Source organism: Pocillopora verrucosa, chromosome 4 (genome assembly GCF_036669915.1).
Source record: "Pocillopora verrucosa isolate sample1 chromosome 4, ASM3666991v2, whole genome shotgun sequence".
Lineage (NCBI taxonomy): Eukaryota > Metazoa > Cnidaria > Anthozoa > Scleractinia > Pocilloporidae > Pocillopora > Pocillopora verrucosa.
In genome coordinates, this window is record NC_089315.1 from 6,749,856 (window position 1) to 6,765,642 (window position 15,787).

The 15,787-nt window shown below is 37.4% G+C and overlaps 1 protein-coding gene across 1 annotated transcript; it reads right to left on the reverse strand.

The window, feature by feature from the left end:
• Positions 1–15,005, reverse strand: LOC131795744 (uncharacterized). Its single transcript, XM_059113350.2, has 16 exons — positions 14,544–15,005; positions 11,616–11,717; positions 10,172–10,309; positions 9,919–10,014; positions 9,670–9,813; positions 9,412–9,507; positions 8,776–8,871; positions 8,350–8,405; positions 7,462–7,560; positions 7,056–7,113; positions 6,785–6,851; positions 4,321–4,460; positions 3,782–3,835; positions 2,825–2,874; positions 2,109–2,252; positions 1–1,365 (listed from the first exon to the last, which is right to left on the reverse strand). Exons 1-16 carry the CDS (start codon positions 14,643–14,645, stop codon positions 1,224–1,226), a joined length of 1,584 nt encoding a protein of 527 aa, XP_058969333.2. The 5' UTR covers positions 14,646–15,005; the 3' UTR covers positions 1–1,223.
• Positions 15,006–15,787: the final 782 nt, after the last annotated feature.

Below are 15,787 nucleotides of genomic sequence, written 5' to 3' on the forward strand. Positions count from 1 at the left end.
CAAAGTGAAATTTATTTTATTGGAACTTCAATGATTTACAAACTACTGAAAACGATTTAAAATTGATTAGTTCAATTTTGATAACATCATATTTCGACGATTTACTTGCATATCAAACACTTTTAAATCGCAAGAGAATCCACAAGAAGGCCGCTGCAACGCAGTCACCTTTTCACCCATCTAATAAGGTAATTTTTTACCAAAATGTCGGTCAATTCAATACTCAATACTTCAGCTTCGAAGAATAAGTTCTCGATTCAGTACCGATACAAATGGGTTTTAAACCTTAGGACGACTCCTACTATGAAGTACACACTTAATAGATACTAAAAGGGAGTGACGTCAATCGATGATTAATTGTAAAGATGAGGTCAATCTCCAGTGTGCGCATAAAAGTTGCAGAATGTTACTTTGAACGTTTCTTTACAAATTGACTCTTCCGCGTCTACGACTTCACAGCATATTTACAAGATGAAATCAATTTTACTTCCAGAATGAAAAAGCCATAGTTTGGTCAACAAATACCGACAGCAACGACTAAGTCGTTAAATTATCCTCTGTGTGTGAGAATTCGAGACTCTTCGTATTCCACAAATCTTAGAGACGTATCCTATGAGAGAACGATTTCTGACAATAGCGTTATTTTCCTGATTTAGCGAATCTGGCAGAGATCCGGCAAATATTTGGACTCAGGGAAATCTCACCTTTACCTTGAAATGGGTTCTCATACAATCTTCATACTCCAAATTTGCGTTATCTGTGGTCAAAGTTTTGCAACACAATTTGTACACTTTTTCCTCCTCCAAGATGATGAGTTGATTTCATTTTCAATAAAATAATCGAATTGCTTCTTTTGAGAGTTTATGATGATCTAGGAGACTCATCTATTTTGAGGTCACACTAACACTCAAAGCTTTTCGTGAGGGGCATTTCACCCGTGTCGTGAAAACTCCAGGTTTAAATTCGTATATCTGCTTTACTACGAACCGTGGTTGGTTTCAAGACTTCTCTCCACTCTCCTCACACGTCAGAGACAAAACTCAAACCAATCACTCTGTGGATAAGCGTTTTCCTGCGCGTCAGTTCATCAAAATGTGCTTTTTTCGACTTCCTACTCGCTTCTTGCAACATTTACCTCTACTTTCTGATTGCAGGTTGCGATCACGTTTGTTTGACTTTAAAACAGTTAATCAATAAGCGCTCTGTTTCAAAATTATTTGAAATTAAGCTGTAGTAATGTTTACAGCCTCTGGAGTTGTGTGAATCTCCCCAGGCAGCTGAGAACCCGTCACAGGGTCACCAATGATACTCATAGTGGCGAGACGGGCTCGGCGATAAACAAGCAACATGTTGAAACCCAAAAGCCTGAAATAAAAGAATATTAAGATACATGAGTTGGTCGAACCGTTTAAATCAGACGTACGCTGCTCAATCTGACCGATCAAACAGCTACCTGACGGTTAAAAGTCTTTGACTACCGAAGAGACAGGCTAAATGACTGGCTAATAGATTGACTGGCTGACAGACAAACTGATGGACGGATTGACAGACTGATGGACTGACAGACCTACTCACTCACTCACTCACTTAAAGACGAACTGAGTGGCGACTGACGGACTGACCAACCGACAAACCGACGGACCGACCGACCGACTGACAATTGAGCGAATGAATGACGTATGACCAGATGGACAGGCAGACAGAAAGGCAGACAGACTGTGGCAGACAAACAGTACATGTGTGAATTTACAAATTTAAGACAACAACTTGAGGCAAAAGCCAGAGAATTAAGAATACAGGGTTACGGAAAGAGAAAGAACAAGACCAACATGACTGACCAACTGACTCACGAATAAGAAGTTTCAAGACACAAGCGACGCATTACCTCGATGATCAAAAACAGAATCATTAAAAATCATTAAAAGCCATCCAAACAACTAACAAACTAACAGAAAGATCAACCTAGCAAAGATACGGACAGATTGGTGACACACACCGATCCTCTAATCGTTATCATTTTACTTATTTCATAGATTATACAACGACCAATCAATAAATCAATCAATCAATCAATCAATGGACCACGTGGAAGAGGGGAACTCACTCACCTGAGACAGACGTACTCGAGTACCACGCCCAGTCCTATGACCACAACCTTACAAGTCTCAGACATTTTGGTTAAACAAAGAAAGTAAACACTAATTGGAGTTCCAATCATCATGGACAGAATCAGCGTTGTCTGAATCCAATGCCTTGAGCGCCAAAAGAGGAATATAATTTCAATTACATAACTAAGCTATAGACCGCACTTTTAATCGTTTTATCAGCATAATAACCCACATAGGATGCTAAGAGAACACGAGAAAAGTTTGTAAAACACAAGCCGGAGGCGAGCGACTCACAAACTTCCTATGGGCTTACCGGTTTTATAAACGATAGATTTCGACTAATCAGGGCGCTCGTAGTATCTGACTTATTTTATAACCTGTGCTTGTTCTGTCATAGTGAGCGGTTTCAAATGTCCTTCAAGATTAACATTTGGAAAAAAAAGAAAAGGTTTTCGTAAAAGGGTAAGTGGTTGACAATCAGTGGAGCTGCTTTTGCATTCCCTTCTAATCGTAAATCGAGCCAATTTTAATGGCAGGTTTATGCTCGCTCTCAGATTTTCTTCAATTCATGTGCTAGAAAAATATTGGAAAATTAATCGAAGACGAAGAATATCACCCTAAAAAGCACCTAACAATTGAATAACCGAGAGGTTTCTCTTGGGCTGTTAATAATGGGAGCAAAAGATAGGAGCAGAACAACTTAAATAATTTCCTACCTGACAGTAAGACCACTCGGTAACCACTTTCTTCCTGTTTCCAATTTGTACTGTCGAAGCAGATAGACAGCGGTTACGATACCATCAATGACCGTAAAAGACCACGTCTACATTATTACAGGGGTTTACAATTCGCCATCACTGAGAGTCAAATCTCCACCGGTGGCGATTTGACTTAAACGTTATGCGTAGCCTGTCGTATAAAGCTTACATCAAATGAAAGCTAACATGTAGTAGTACATTGCGAAAAGGGAAAGGGACTCAGAAGTTATGTATAGCCTTTCAATTAATGCAACCGTTAAATGAAATAAAACATATTTCACGAAGATTATGATAAGTTTGCGTAGAGCGAAACCAGAGTGATTTTCGCCGAGTGATTTTCGCCGAGTGATTTTCGCCGAGTGATTTTCGCCGAGTGATTTTCGCCGATGGTTATGAAATCGTATGAACCTTACATCAAATAAAGGCTAAGAAGAAGTTGTATATTGGTACAAAAAACGCGCACAAATACAATGCAGTCTACAGAAACTGACTCGGCGTCCTTTCTTTGTTTTAAGAACAAAGAATATCAAAGTGACCTTTAACACAAGTTTCGTTCTTACGAACACAATTCGTAATCAAATCAAATGGAAAGTATGATATGAAAGCCTCGATCTTGAAGTTTATTCCCTTTTTTAGTTCTGATGAGATGAAATTAGGACTTTCCACGTTGAATGGAAATGTTTGATTACACGCAAAACAATTAAATGTAGACTAGACTTTCCACGTTGGATGGAAATGTTTCATTACACGCAAAACAATTAATTGTAGACTAGACATTTGGCGCTTTGCAAAGCAGACTCGAATGTTAAATTTAGCAACCAAGAAAGACCATAGACTACACAGCGTAAACGGAAAAAAAAACTACAGCTAAGGATACACAGCGTAAACGGAAAAAAAACTTCAGCTAAGGAGTACCTCTTCTCTGCACACTTTGCATTTGGGCCCATCCAAACGGCTCTCAGGGCAAGACTGGGAGATAAGGAATACAAATGAAAAATAAATGGCTATCTCTTAAACCTTAAAAGATGTGATAAAGATCTTCAAGCAAACTGCTACAGCGTTCATCTCCTCTAGCTTTACCAACAGGTTAGGGAGTGGAATTGAATCCATTTTTACGAAACTTTAGACAGGTTCTCCAAGCGTCTACTGCGGAAATGTAATCGTCCGAGTGAGGGGAATCTTGAACAGTGAATGAGCAGAAGTTGTCATCAAGATCAAGACAAAGTCACTTGGCTCTAACAATGACTTCCGGTCAGGTCGTCATCCACTGTCACCGACACAAGCCCCGTTCAAGACTAACAGTAGACACGAACGATTACACTAACACTAAACACGTACCATCTCGAATTTGCCCACATGTTCAGGACGTTTATAATGGTTTCAATAAGACAAGAGCAGTTATCTGAGAAATTCATAAGAGCAAGCACACGGTTACTCTACCGCGGGTAGGTTACCTCAAGAAGCCATCTCTTCAGGCAGTCGTGGTGTACGGCAGCGACATCTCCTTTGCAGTTACATGGTAATATCATTGGGCCAGCATCAGTGCGATCACTGTCATAACAAATCCAGCAGTCACGGTGAGGTGCGTCAATATCTGTCAATCAAAATAGAATACGTAAACACAAAAGCCAGTAATAGAGCACAAAATGTCACGCTATCACGATTTATCCTTGCGCTGCTTGTTTACGCTGTTTTTGGTTGTTTTTATTCGTCTGTTTTCTTTCCTTCAGCTTGTTTGCTTTAGTGTGGTCGAGGACCTTGTTAGAGTCTAATACACTCAATTATATACACATATTGCCATGTTTTTCAAGAGTAATTAAAGAGAATTTTCTTTCAACATCATAAAAATTACTCGTATTTTGCAAAAGGAAGGAGGATGGTAAATTTCCCCTCTCAGCCGTCAATGCCAATATCTCTATGGGAGAAGCTGTTTTACAGCTAAACTCGAAGACTGATTTTTCTTTCCCCTGTACGGCTCCATTTATTTGTCGAATAATTTTCAACAAATCTCGGCGGTACTCTCTATCAAATTATCTTCATGTAAGTGATAGCAATAATACATGTATTACTAATGGCGCGATTGACCGGTAATACTCGACAATATTCGTTGAACCTTCAGGGAATAATTGATTTAGAATCATTATCCAGGTGATTGACAGCGACCACATTTTCCCTAATTTTCCTTCTCCAGTCAAAGCTTCAATGCTTCAATATTTCACCTCGCGCGGGACGATCACAGCTAGATATGACTAAACCGACTCAACCATTGACCAATGTGAGTACACATATCTCTGTCATCATCATCATAATAAATATGGTGATCGAATGAATACAATGAACAATAGCAAGCACTATTACAAGAATCATTTTAACAACTCTTTTGCGATATGCAAAGAAAAGTTAAGTGTATTGAAGGTAATTTACGGCTAAAAGAAGCAATTTCAAGGCTTATCATAAGCAAAAAGTTGAATGCAAATATCGATTTGAAACTCTACAGTGCGATTCTTTCCTTGCACAACATACATGCACAGAACATGACCTTAGAGAGGGGTAAAACACTAAATATGTCTGATAAATCAATGGAAATGGTAGCGTTTAAACACGTAATTTGCAAGAAACTGAACTACCGTTATGCATGTCGGAAAGCGCAAGGCGGCTGCTTTTGGCTCGACAACTGTAACAAAATGTACAGGAAGATAAATTTACCGATGAATCCTGCATGCCGGTTGCACGGAGTCCAACAGACGGCATTTCTTAGGTCACGAATGGTGAGAGTCAGAGGATTTGGGCGCTCCATGAACGCTCCTTATCTACAGAACACAGCACATGTAGCTTGTACTTCCACCAGGTATAAAGCCATAGACTGCAGCTCTTTCATACAAACCGATTACGATATTTTTATTTTTAGCCATTAAATCAGAGTCAGTCGTAAATTTGATTTGCTATTACCATACGTCACGGAAGACTGGTTTGTTTACATTTGCAACAAAACATCAGAGATCTGAGGGCGACTTTAAGATAACGACGAAAGTCGTAATTTCGTTCGTTCATATACATACGAGCATTTCTTGAAGCCACTCAGTTCATCGGATAGTATGTATTATTACCGACCATAATAAAGCCAGTAACGCAAAAATTTAACGGCTACAGGGAAATTCTAAGAAAGCCAGCAACGGAATGACTTGACGGCTACATTCGCGTACGTATAAGAAAAGTTATAAGATAGCCGGTAACGCAATGACTCAACAGCTAACTCTGCGTCGGTACGCGTTGACAAGGATACATCGAACGAAACGGAAAAGCAGCGACTTTACATTTCTGATAAATCTCGTTTCAAGCTTCCAATGTTCCCACATGTACTGACGTGAGCCAATATTATTAACATTGTTAATGCCCAAAGCGTGGTGTTCGCTCCTCGGGATTAAGTGAGCAACCGGATGAAAAGAGTAAAGAACAAAAATGAATATTAGGATTCGAATATTGAGGCGTGGGAGGAACAGCTGTCCTCATCAAGAATTTACTGTAGTTTGCCATGAGCGTCATAACTAATTTCATTTTGCTGAAGGCTTTCACCGTTTAACCCATTGAAGGGACAAGCATCTACATGTCATTTCTCCTTACAGAATCCCTGCCAATCAAACATTATGGTCATAAAATAAAGGAAGTGAAAAAACGAAGGAAGCCCTCGATTTTTAAACAGACTCTTCTTGTCAGTGACATAGGAAATCTAAAGATAACAGTATGGAGTATGTCAGTGTATAATGATGTTAGGAAGTGAAGAGTTAATGACATGCTACACTTAAAATCACAATGCTTTTCAACCGTTCATTGCTAGAAGCAACACTCAATTCCATTATGTTTTTCTACAGAAGGTGAAACAGGAAACAACGAATTTAAAGCCTATATAGCCTCTCTCACCTGCATCTGTTTCAATGGTTTCGTATGAATGATAATGATGGGATTGACCCAATAAATGAGAGGTTTCCTACAAAAAATTGACACATTTTAAATCAGTATAAAAACACAGAAGTTCTAAGGTTTACCATTTTAAATATTCCCTCTAATCAGAACTGGAACTTAAGTTCGAGTATAAGATTGTTACCTCACCTTGCACAAATAACAGGAAAACATTAAAATAAAACAATAAAAACAAAACTTGAAACCTAAATAATCTTCGAAAGCACAATACCTCATCCGTCTCGTGTACAAGCAGTCGCTTAGGGTTTAATATCCAGAGCTGACTGGGACTGAAACGATCGAGAAAAAAGGCTGTCAGTAACAATATTCAGACATCACAGTTGCGGCAAAGCAAGTGCATGTATATGCAACATGATTTGGCGGTCAGGGGGCATTCAGGATGTCAATTTTAACCCTTCAACACGATGATGTGATTACCTAAAACTTCTCGCAGCATCAAAACATCATCTACCATTTAAGGTGATAAAAATAGCCGCATGCATCAACCTGTGGGTACTATACAAGTATACATGTATGTCTAAATTCTCTTTACTTATCTGAAGGAGGCATATATCACATCTAGAGGGGAGCGTTACGACTAACATTGGAGTAGAGGATAACAACTTAGCCAAACCCACCTTTTCCAATTCCAAAGACAGCAAGAAAACCAGAGTGCTACGCCCAGCTCAAATACTCTAAAGACAACCTCTAAAGCATTCCTTCCCTCCATAGGCAGTCTGAGTAAAAAAGAAAGCTCACATTTACAATTCGCATGTTCTTTTCTTCTTTTTTTCTCTAAAATCGATCAAAATAGGAGAGCATCTCACCAACCCAAGCACACTTACAGTTGATGCTTTAACCCCCAAAGTCCCAAAGTGATTACCAGATAACGGTTATCAGCTCATACTCTGAATCACTGTATATATGTAAAACGATTCACCTGAGTGTTGCTAGGATCAATTTACTTTAAACGTAACAACAAAGTCAGTAAGCTCCAAAGGCACTACCGAAAAGTGGTTAATTTAATAAAACAATTATTCCATTTGTGCTTGTTGGATAGCAATCTCTGCGCTACGCACCTCGTTGGCTATTTACCATCTCAAATCCAACTCACGCTCACGGAATAACTGTCAATTTGATCCGGCAAGAGGGTGAGAAGAATGTGAAAAATTATCTGCTGTGATGCATTAACCCTTTAGCTCCCAAGATCTCTTAAGTAGTTCTCCTTACTGTCTGCCATACAACTGCTATGATGTCAATTTGGAGAATTTGGTATTGGATCAACTAATAATTCCCGAATTTATATTTTTTTTTATTCTCATCACTTTTATGCTTGATATTGTATTGATAATGTAAGGAGAAATTCTCTCTTGGTCACTCATGGGAGGTAAAGGGTTAACTAGAGACATTACCAAATTCTCTTTGATAATCTACCAGCTAAGTATCATCGTAAGTAGCTAGAGTGAGGAATCATTGGAAGCAATAAGCAATATTTACTACCAATATTGTACAATGCATATGCTTACTTGTGTTTCCATTTTGCCCCCATAATATCACCAAGGAGGAAAAGAGATGTGAGCAGCTGAAAAAAACCAACTCAAAAATCATTATTAAGCACACTTCACTCGAATTAAAATTTTGATCAACCATTAACATGAAAAAAGTCTCAACCATTCCCAGTACTATTCTTGTTTGCGGCAGTTCTGGAATATTTCTGGACAGTCTCACCAAGAGAAGTATCTTTTAACAAAAACAACCTACTTGCCTCTGAGAGGGGCAAATTGGCAAATCTGAGGATGAGATGCACATATTTGATGCCAATTTGGCAACAACAGAAAAATGGATGCAACAAAACAGGGGAATATTGTAAACCATGAGATAGAGTTACTGTACATGCCCACCTTTCCTTCCAGAACTTAAAAAGCAAAATAAAGATGAATTTGACAGTTTACCTGTAGGGATGCTTGTGAAAATAGACCAAATCTTGACATTGCAGCTTGGGTGATGTCAACATTTGATGGCTCTGTAGTTATAAAAGCACCCCGCACCTGCAATAAATGCAGTAATGATGATTTTTTCATTTACATGTAGTTACTTAAAAATGGTTTATCCAAATTCTCAACCATCATTGAATAATTTCTTAGTCTTTTTCTCCCATACCACATGTCACCATGACAACACTACTGCCTCTCAGAACGTGCCCTTGACTCTAAAATGAGTTGGTGAACCCCTTTTTTTATCATCAAATCACAATTTCAGCATTGTCCAAGGAAAAAAAATTGGTAAATAATGCACATTCCATGCTACCTTAATTTATGGATAATTCTGTTTGATTCCCCACTGGCTAATTTCATTTACCCTTAACCAAAAGGTTGCATTCACAAATTCATGTTTTCTCTCTCAAAGTAAGCTCCACTTCTTTCAAGTAATCTTTCAGCTCCAGGAACTAATCTCTAAGAAACCAGTATCTGAATGGTTTTTAATTAACTAAGTTTACAGACTGCTTCAAATTATTCATGGATGGCTCTGTCATGACACACAGAGGCCCAAAAGGTCTCACAAGAGTATAGCACATACATTGTACTTACCTTGTAATACAATTCAACACCATATATGAGAAATAATGTAAGCATCAAGAACATCAGGACAACAAAAATGCCAGTAAAAATATTGGATAAATAGACCTGGGAAAAAAAAAAAAAAAAAAAAAAAAAAACATGTCAAATATATTAATCAATTATGCTTCATGTTTCCAGTGAAAATGTTTCCTGTTAATTGAATAATCTATAAACAAGAGCTGTTCTCAAATGAAACCAAATAAATCAGAGCTTGATGATTTTTCTGACCTTTCTTTGTTCATCTGTGATCTCTATTGTTATGAACTGTGCCAAAAAGACCAGGAACAAAAATACATTGAATACAATAAAAGCTAGTGAAGATTTGCTGAGGAAACGTGGCTTGTCAAGCCGCAGACCAACCACATGAAATGTCTGCAAGAGAGCAAAAACAAAAACAAAAAATAAAGGAGTGTTACTGTAGAAGGATTACTACTGTCAATCACAATTTATGTTTATGAGAGTATAATGGTAATTTACCTCTGCCCAAAAGCAAATAATTAGAGAGAATCCAGAAATAATAGGTGGATAGTACGCATTAAATAGATTGATTCCTAACCAGGCAGGAAGGTACCTCTGAAAAAAACAAAAACAAAAAAAAATTCAATTTCTGGCAACTCTTACCTTGGCTATCAATACAATAAAGATTAAGTAAAATTATCACTTTCACTTAAAATGGATGACAAGAGAGAGAATTCAAAATATTTCAAGATAAAAAGAAATCTAAATTTACCTGAACTGAATAATACACTCCCCTTGATCCACAAGCTATAATCATACAAATGTACAATGTCTTTTGCACTGTCAGCCGGCAGGCTTTGGCTACGCTTGGTCTCTTCAGCTTTTTAAACTCTGATCTAACACAAAGGAACTGAAAATACAACAGAGGAAATATCAGTGTTAGCTTCAGCAAAGTTATGGTCCAGGGTACATGTAGTTGTTGACCCAGTGGTAAAGCCGAATGATAAAACATTTGGTTGAAGGACACAACATTAAGACCAAACTTTCCTCAATTAGCTCACATCTGAAACTTTCTGGCCCTGCTTGAGACACTCCATACTGCCACCATACCACATTTTTTTTACAGTCAAATTATGCTTCCAAAAAATATATACATACATACATATATATATATATATATATATATATATACATATGAAACTTTCTGGCCCTGCTTGAGCCACTCCATACTGCCACCATACCACATATTTTTTACAGTCAAATTATGTTTCAAAAAAATATATACATAATTTTATATATATATATATATATATATATAGCAAATGCTGTTGGGAAAGTGCTCAATACACATGAGTGTAGAGCAAAATACAGTTCAAAGTGACTAAAATGAGACATGCATGATTCCCTGTAACTACGAGTTTCGTGCTTACCCACTCGTCAAACAGATTAAACTGATCTGACACTTGTCAGACAGATTAAAACTGTCTGACGAGTGCATAAGCACGAAACTCAGAGTTACAGGGAATCATGCGTGTTTCATTTTAGTCACTTTGAACTGTATATATATATATAAATAGGTCATATGATCCTACATTTTGTGTCTTGAATACATACACTTCATTTAATTTTCCTCCTCTCCATTTCCAACTTAAAAAAGTCTGATCAAAAAAGTCTGATCTGCTAGGGTGTAGTCCAAAGAGGATGATATCTGACACTAAATGGAATTCAATTCAAGATTCCTAAGAAAAGGGTGGAAGGGAAACCTCAACCACCACCACCACTAGTGAGAAAGTGCGAGGGGGAGGGGGTGGGGAAGAAAAGGAGTTACATCCTGGCTCCCAAGTAAAGATAAGGTTTAAGTTATGCATAAACCAACTACCTAGCTTTCATTCTCAAATACACTTCCTGTTTAAAGCTGTTATTTTTTATCATTCAAAACAAATCAGTTATTCCTTACCCACTATTTCACCCTTTAGCTTGAGTGACCAAGACAGAATTTCTCCCAACAACATCAATACCATATCAAGCAGACAAGTGATTAATGAAGAATATCAACTAGGGGATAATTAGCTCATCCAATACCAAATTCTCCGAACTTGCATATGCAATTTATAAGAATTGAATAGCAGACAGTAAGGAGAATCACTAATGACATCTTAGGAGCAAAAGGGTTAACCAATACAACTACCAAGTTTTCTACAGTATTTGTTACATACCAGTTGAGTTGCAGACACTGCAGAAACAAAGAAGAAAACCACACTAAAACCAATGAAGTATCCTATGTTTGCATCATCACATGCTCCACCGCTATATTTGAGCTGAGGATAAAAAAAATTAAAATCAACAGAATTCAAGACAGGTTTTCACCTCATAATATCAGGACAATATCAAGCAGACAAGTGATGAGATTATAGAAAAAAAATAATTGCCAGTGGGAGATTATTAGTTGATCCAATACCAAATTCTCAGAACTACATGTAGCATCAAAATAATTGAATAGCAAAAAGTAAATGTAATTACTAATAAGATCTTGCGATTGGAAGGGTTTAGTAACAAAAAGAGTTTTTTTTCACAAAATCTTTTCTTTTTTTTAAACCTAAGATGATGATACAATTTTCAGAATTGCAAATGCTAATACAACAATGCCTTCTGTTAATGGTAACCCTTGATGCACATTTCTAAAGTTTAGATGTTTTGACTACAACAAAATAATTAGAAAAGTTTTCAAGCGAGCAGAATATGGTAAATCTATCTTAACCCTTTAACTCCCATGAGTGACCAAACCAAAATTTCTCCTTACAATATCAATACAATATCAACCAGACAAGTGATGAGAATAAAGAAAATATCAATTTGAGGATAATTAGTTGATCCAATACTGAATTCTCTGAACTAACATTATAAGAATTGTATGATTGACAGTAAGAAGAACCACAAATTTGATCTGGGAGTTAAAGGGTTCAAACAATTTGATCACTACAATTTGATCGAACATACATGAGTACACATGTTTAAATATAAACAAGCAAATCAAAAATTGTCTTGGTTCTCACGTCTTTCCCTCATTGGCTCACTGTCATAAATAACTGAATTACAATATGATACTTAAAATATATTCAAAAGCCCTAAATCAAGTAGACACAAGGGCAGTTCCCAGATGCAAGAGTATTACTAAGTCAGCTGTTGAAAACCAAAGCCACTAAGTTTAAAGATACTACAAGCCACTTTTTACACTCCTGTCTAGTGCCTTCATCAGGGGTGATCTAACCACTGCAACATGAGGTCCTTTTCTATGCTCACTAATTAGCTGCCCTTTTTTCTGACGAGGAGTAAGTGGGTGTCAGGTATTAAGCCGTCATCATCGCTATCTAAAGAGTTTAGGTGGAAATGATATACCAGGCTTCCAAACAAAGGCACTAGTGGCAATGTTAATTAGTATTGATAATTTTAGAATTATCCCATCCAGTTGTATGGTAAGTCAGGCATGTGTGCTCCCACAAAGCTGAATTTTCTTTTTTGCAAAAGAAGAGAGCTTTTTGATGATGCTCTTTCAAATGTGCACCAAACTGACCTTTGGTCTGTCAGATATACTTGTGATCACAGTCATTACATAGAATAGAATAAATAGCATCAGGTTGTTGTTCCTTCACAACAGGATCCTAGGGTTTGGCAAAACTATGCCCTAAAGTCTGAAAAGGTTTTTGAGCAACTTACCAAAAACCTGTTGACAGTAGGTGCCACTGTATACAAATTGCATACAATACCTCACTTTTGACTCTAGCCACCCTATTTGCCATAAAAAGTCTTAAGCTAAAACTTAACTCAGGAGGGTTGACTGTCTACCATCTTCACTCATTCAAAGGCTGAGGAGAAGAAATATGTTTCTGATGTCCTAACGGTTAATGGCTATACCAATACATTTCTCTATACCTGCCAGAAACCAGTCACAACTAGTAACACTCCTGATGAGAAGGAAGCAGCGACTGGTTTTGCTGTTATTTCTTACATTCAGGGTGTTATGGAACCCAACAAGAGAATTTTGAATAGCCACAAAGTTTAAGTTGCTGATGAAGGCACTAGATAGGAGTGTCGAAACCTTGGGTCTATGAATTGTAACTTCTCAGTTACATTCATTAAATCTTTAATCCAGAGTAGCATCAAACCATGTCTGATTGTCAGCCTGGTTGCCTTGTGAACTTAAATATATCATGAGTTACATTCATTTCATCATCTGTCTGCATTGACAAAAGATGCATCACAAAACCAATGTTCACCACATTATGCTAATAAATCTGTCAATCTCGCCATGAGACTAAACAGTATCTCCTCTTGATGGGATTCACAAAGATGGAAAAATTTAATTCTCACACTGAAGATTTACAACTACATCAAAATCTTCCACCATCATTTACCACAATATGCAAATTTAAAGACGTGATTGTAGCCTGTGTATCAAAGCTGTTTCTCAGGGGGTCTGCAGATTATGGTTTGCTACCACAAATCTCCATTGCTTGGTGATATTCAAAATCTTGCTCAGCAACGTAAATCACTTCTTTCTTAGTAGGCATGTGCCACTGATCGAAGATAAAGTTGAACTTTACTTTTCACATTAAACATCAGGTTAATTGTCAACACGTAATTTTTGTAATTTTCGTAAACATCAGTACATATTTACATATTTTGGTGTATAAAAAAAAAGAGGAAATGTACCCTGAGAGCCATTTTAAGGACTCAATTGATCTGAGTGGAAACTAGAAACAAACGAAATCTCAGAAGAGTTTCGCGTTCTGTTTCCAGTAAACATTCAACGATGCGTAGAGAGAAAAGTAATTAGGAAAAAAGGATATTACTTAAATTTGTTCACTCTGATTTTGAAACGAAAAAGGCTATTACCTTTCACATTGTGAGTGAACAACGTTATCGTACATTTATTTTTTCCGTTTTCTTACTGACATGAGACAATGCGGGAGATCTCGACACGGAATGGTTGAGGTCGATAGGAACTTTCGAAAACGTTATTAAAACGAAACATTCCTTGCAAGGATTGAGTATACAATAGCGCTCCACAGTTGACCTTACAAAATAAGTTGTGACTATGAAGTTTAAAGACAACTTTCTGAACATATTTAAAATAGATTCGGTACCTCACAGATGCAAGATCCCCTAACACACAAGCCATGGTCGTTGCAGTTGCTGGGGCAATTAGTCGAACTTCCATCGCTCATTTTCAATAGGAAAAAGCTCATTTTGGAGCAAAAAAATCGCTTAATCGTCAAGTTGTCAATCTACCACCACACATGACCTACTTGCGAATTAATTTGGTCAAGAAAATTCGTAATTTCCGCACGTTATGTTCAGCCGTCGTTCTTACGACATTTTTTGTCAATCGCCACTAGACTCTCTCTGAGGGACTGGGTACGGGATGAGTGGAGACAAGGACGGCTGGCGGTCTAGGTGTCATCGCAAGCTGCCCACATAGGAAGAACCGCAAAATTTTAAACAGCTTTGAGTTTACTTTCGTTTATGCGATGCGTGGTCCCTTTCTCTGTGGTTTTCCTCAAGCCACAACGGTCATCAACAGTGTTGAGGACAACGCTGGTGAAACAAGCCAAGCTGCTCTTATGGATGAAAACAATCAAGAATCAAAATTCGATACTCTTCAGACTTTCGATAGTCATGAGACCTACCATAATTCTTCCGCTGTGAGAGTGTTTTTGTCTCGAATTAACATTGATCTCACGCTATATCGGATGAACACTAAGCAGAAAGAAGGACATTTGAAACGTAATTAGACACTTCCACAAAATTTCTTCCCCAAAAAAATATGAAATATGTTAATGATGGCTTTAGGACTAGTTCATAAATTGTCTGCACTTTACCATTAAGATGATTAGCTTGTATTTAAATTCATAGTTTCTGTCATTTTTGGACAAAGTAATCTCGTTCTTTTTCTATTTTCTCCTCTCTCTGAGATACTTACGCTCTAGCGCTTCTCCTCGATCCCAATAGAAATAAATTTTTTATGACTGCTGTTACTAAATTTCCTCTCTCAGATTCCAGTGTCATGTCAGGTATTTCTTTTCGTGTTTGTGTCATATGACCATCACAACGTGATTCCATAAATCACAAGATAGTGGTAAAGACTGATTTTAGATAGATTCCAGGATCCTGCACATACCCCAGATATAATTCTTAATCTATAATTGTGAATGAAATATATACTTCCGTGAGGAAAGGTATTTCATTTCGCGCAAGCAGAAAATTCTCATGTTTCCAAGAGAATAAAAATATTCTCTCCTTCACTTTTCGATTAGTGGATAGTGCAATTCAATCAAAAGACGGACGTGACCACAAATTGTATCATATTATCTTGCGCGCGTGATATGTC

What these genes read in the sequence shown, in the direction of transcription:
- LOC131795744 (XM_059113350.2), bottom strand. Translation starts at nt 14,645, where the DNA reads ATGAGCTTTTTCCTATTGAAAATGAGCGATGGAAGTTCGACTAATTGC. An exon ending in TTTCACAAGCATCCCTACAG is followed by an intron (nt 8,406 to 8,775) that starts GTAAACTGTCAA and finishes GGTTTTTTTCAG; the next exon opens with CTGCTCACATCTCTTTTCCT. An exon ending in TGAAGAGATGGCTTCTTGAG is followed by an intron (nt 3,836 to 4,320) that starts GTAACCTACCCG and finishes CTTATCTCCCAG; the next exon opens with TCTTGCCCTGAGAGCCGTTT.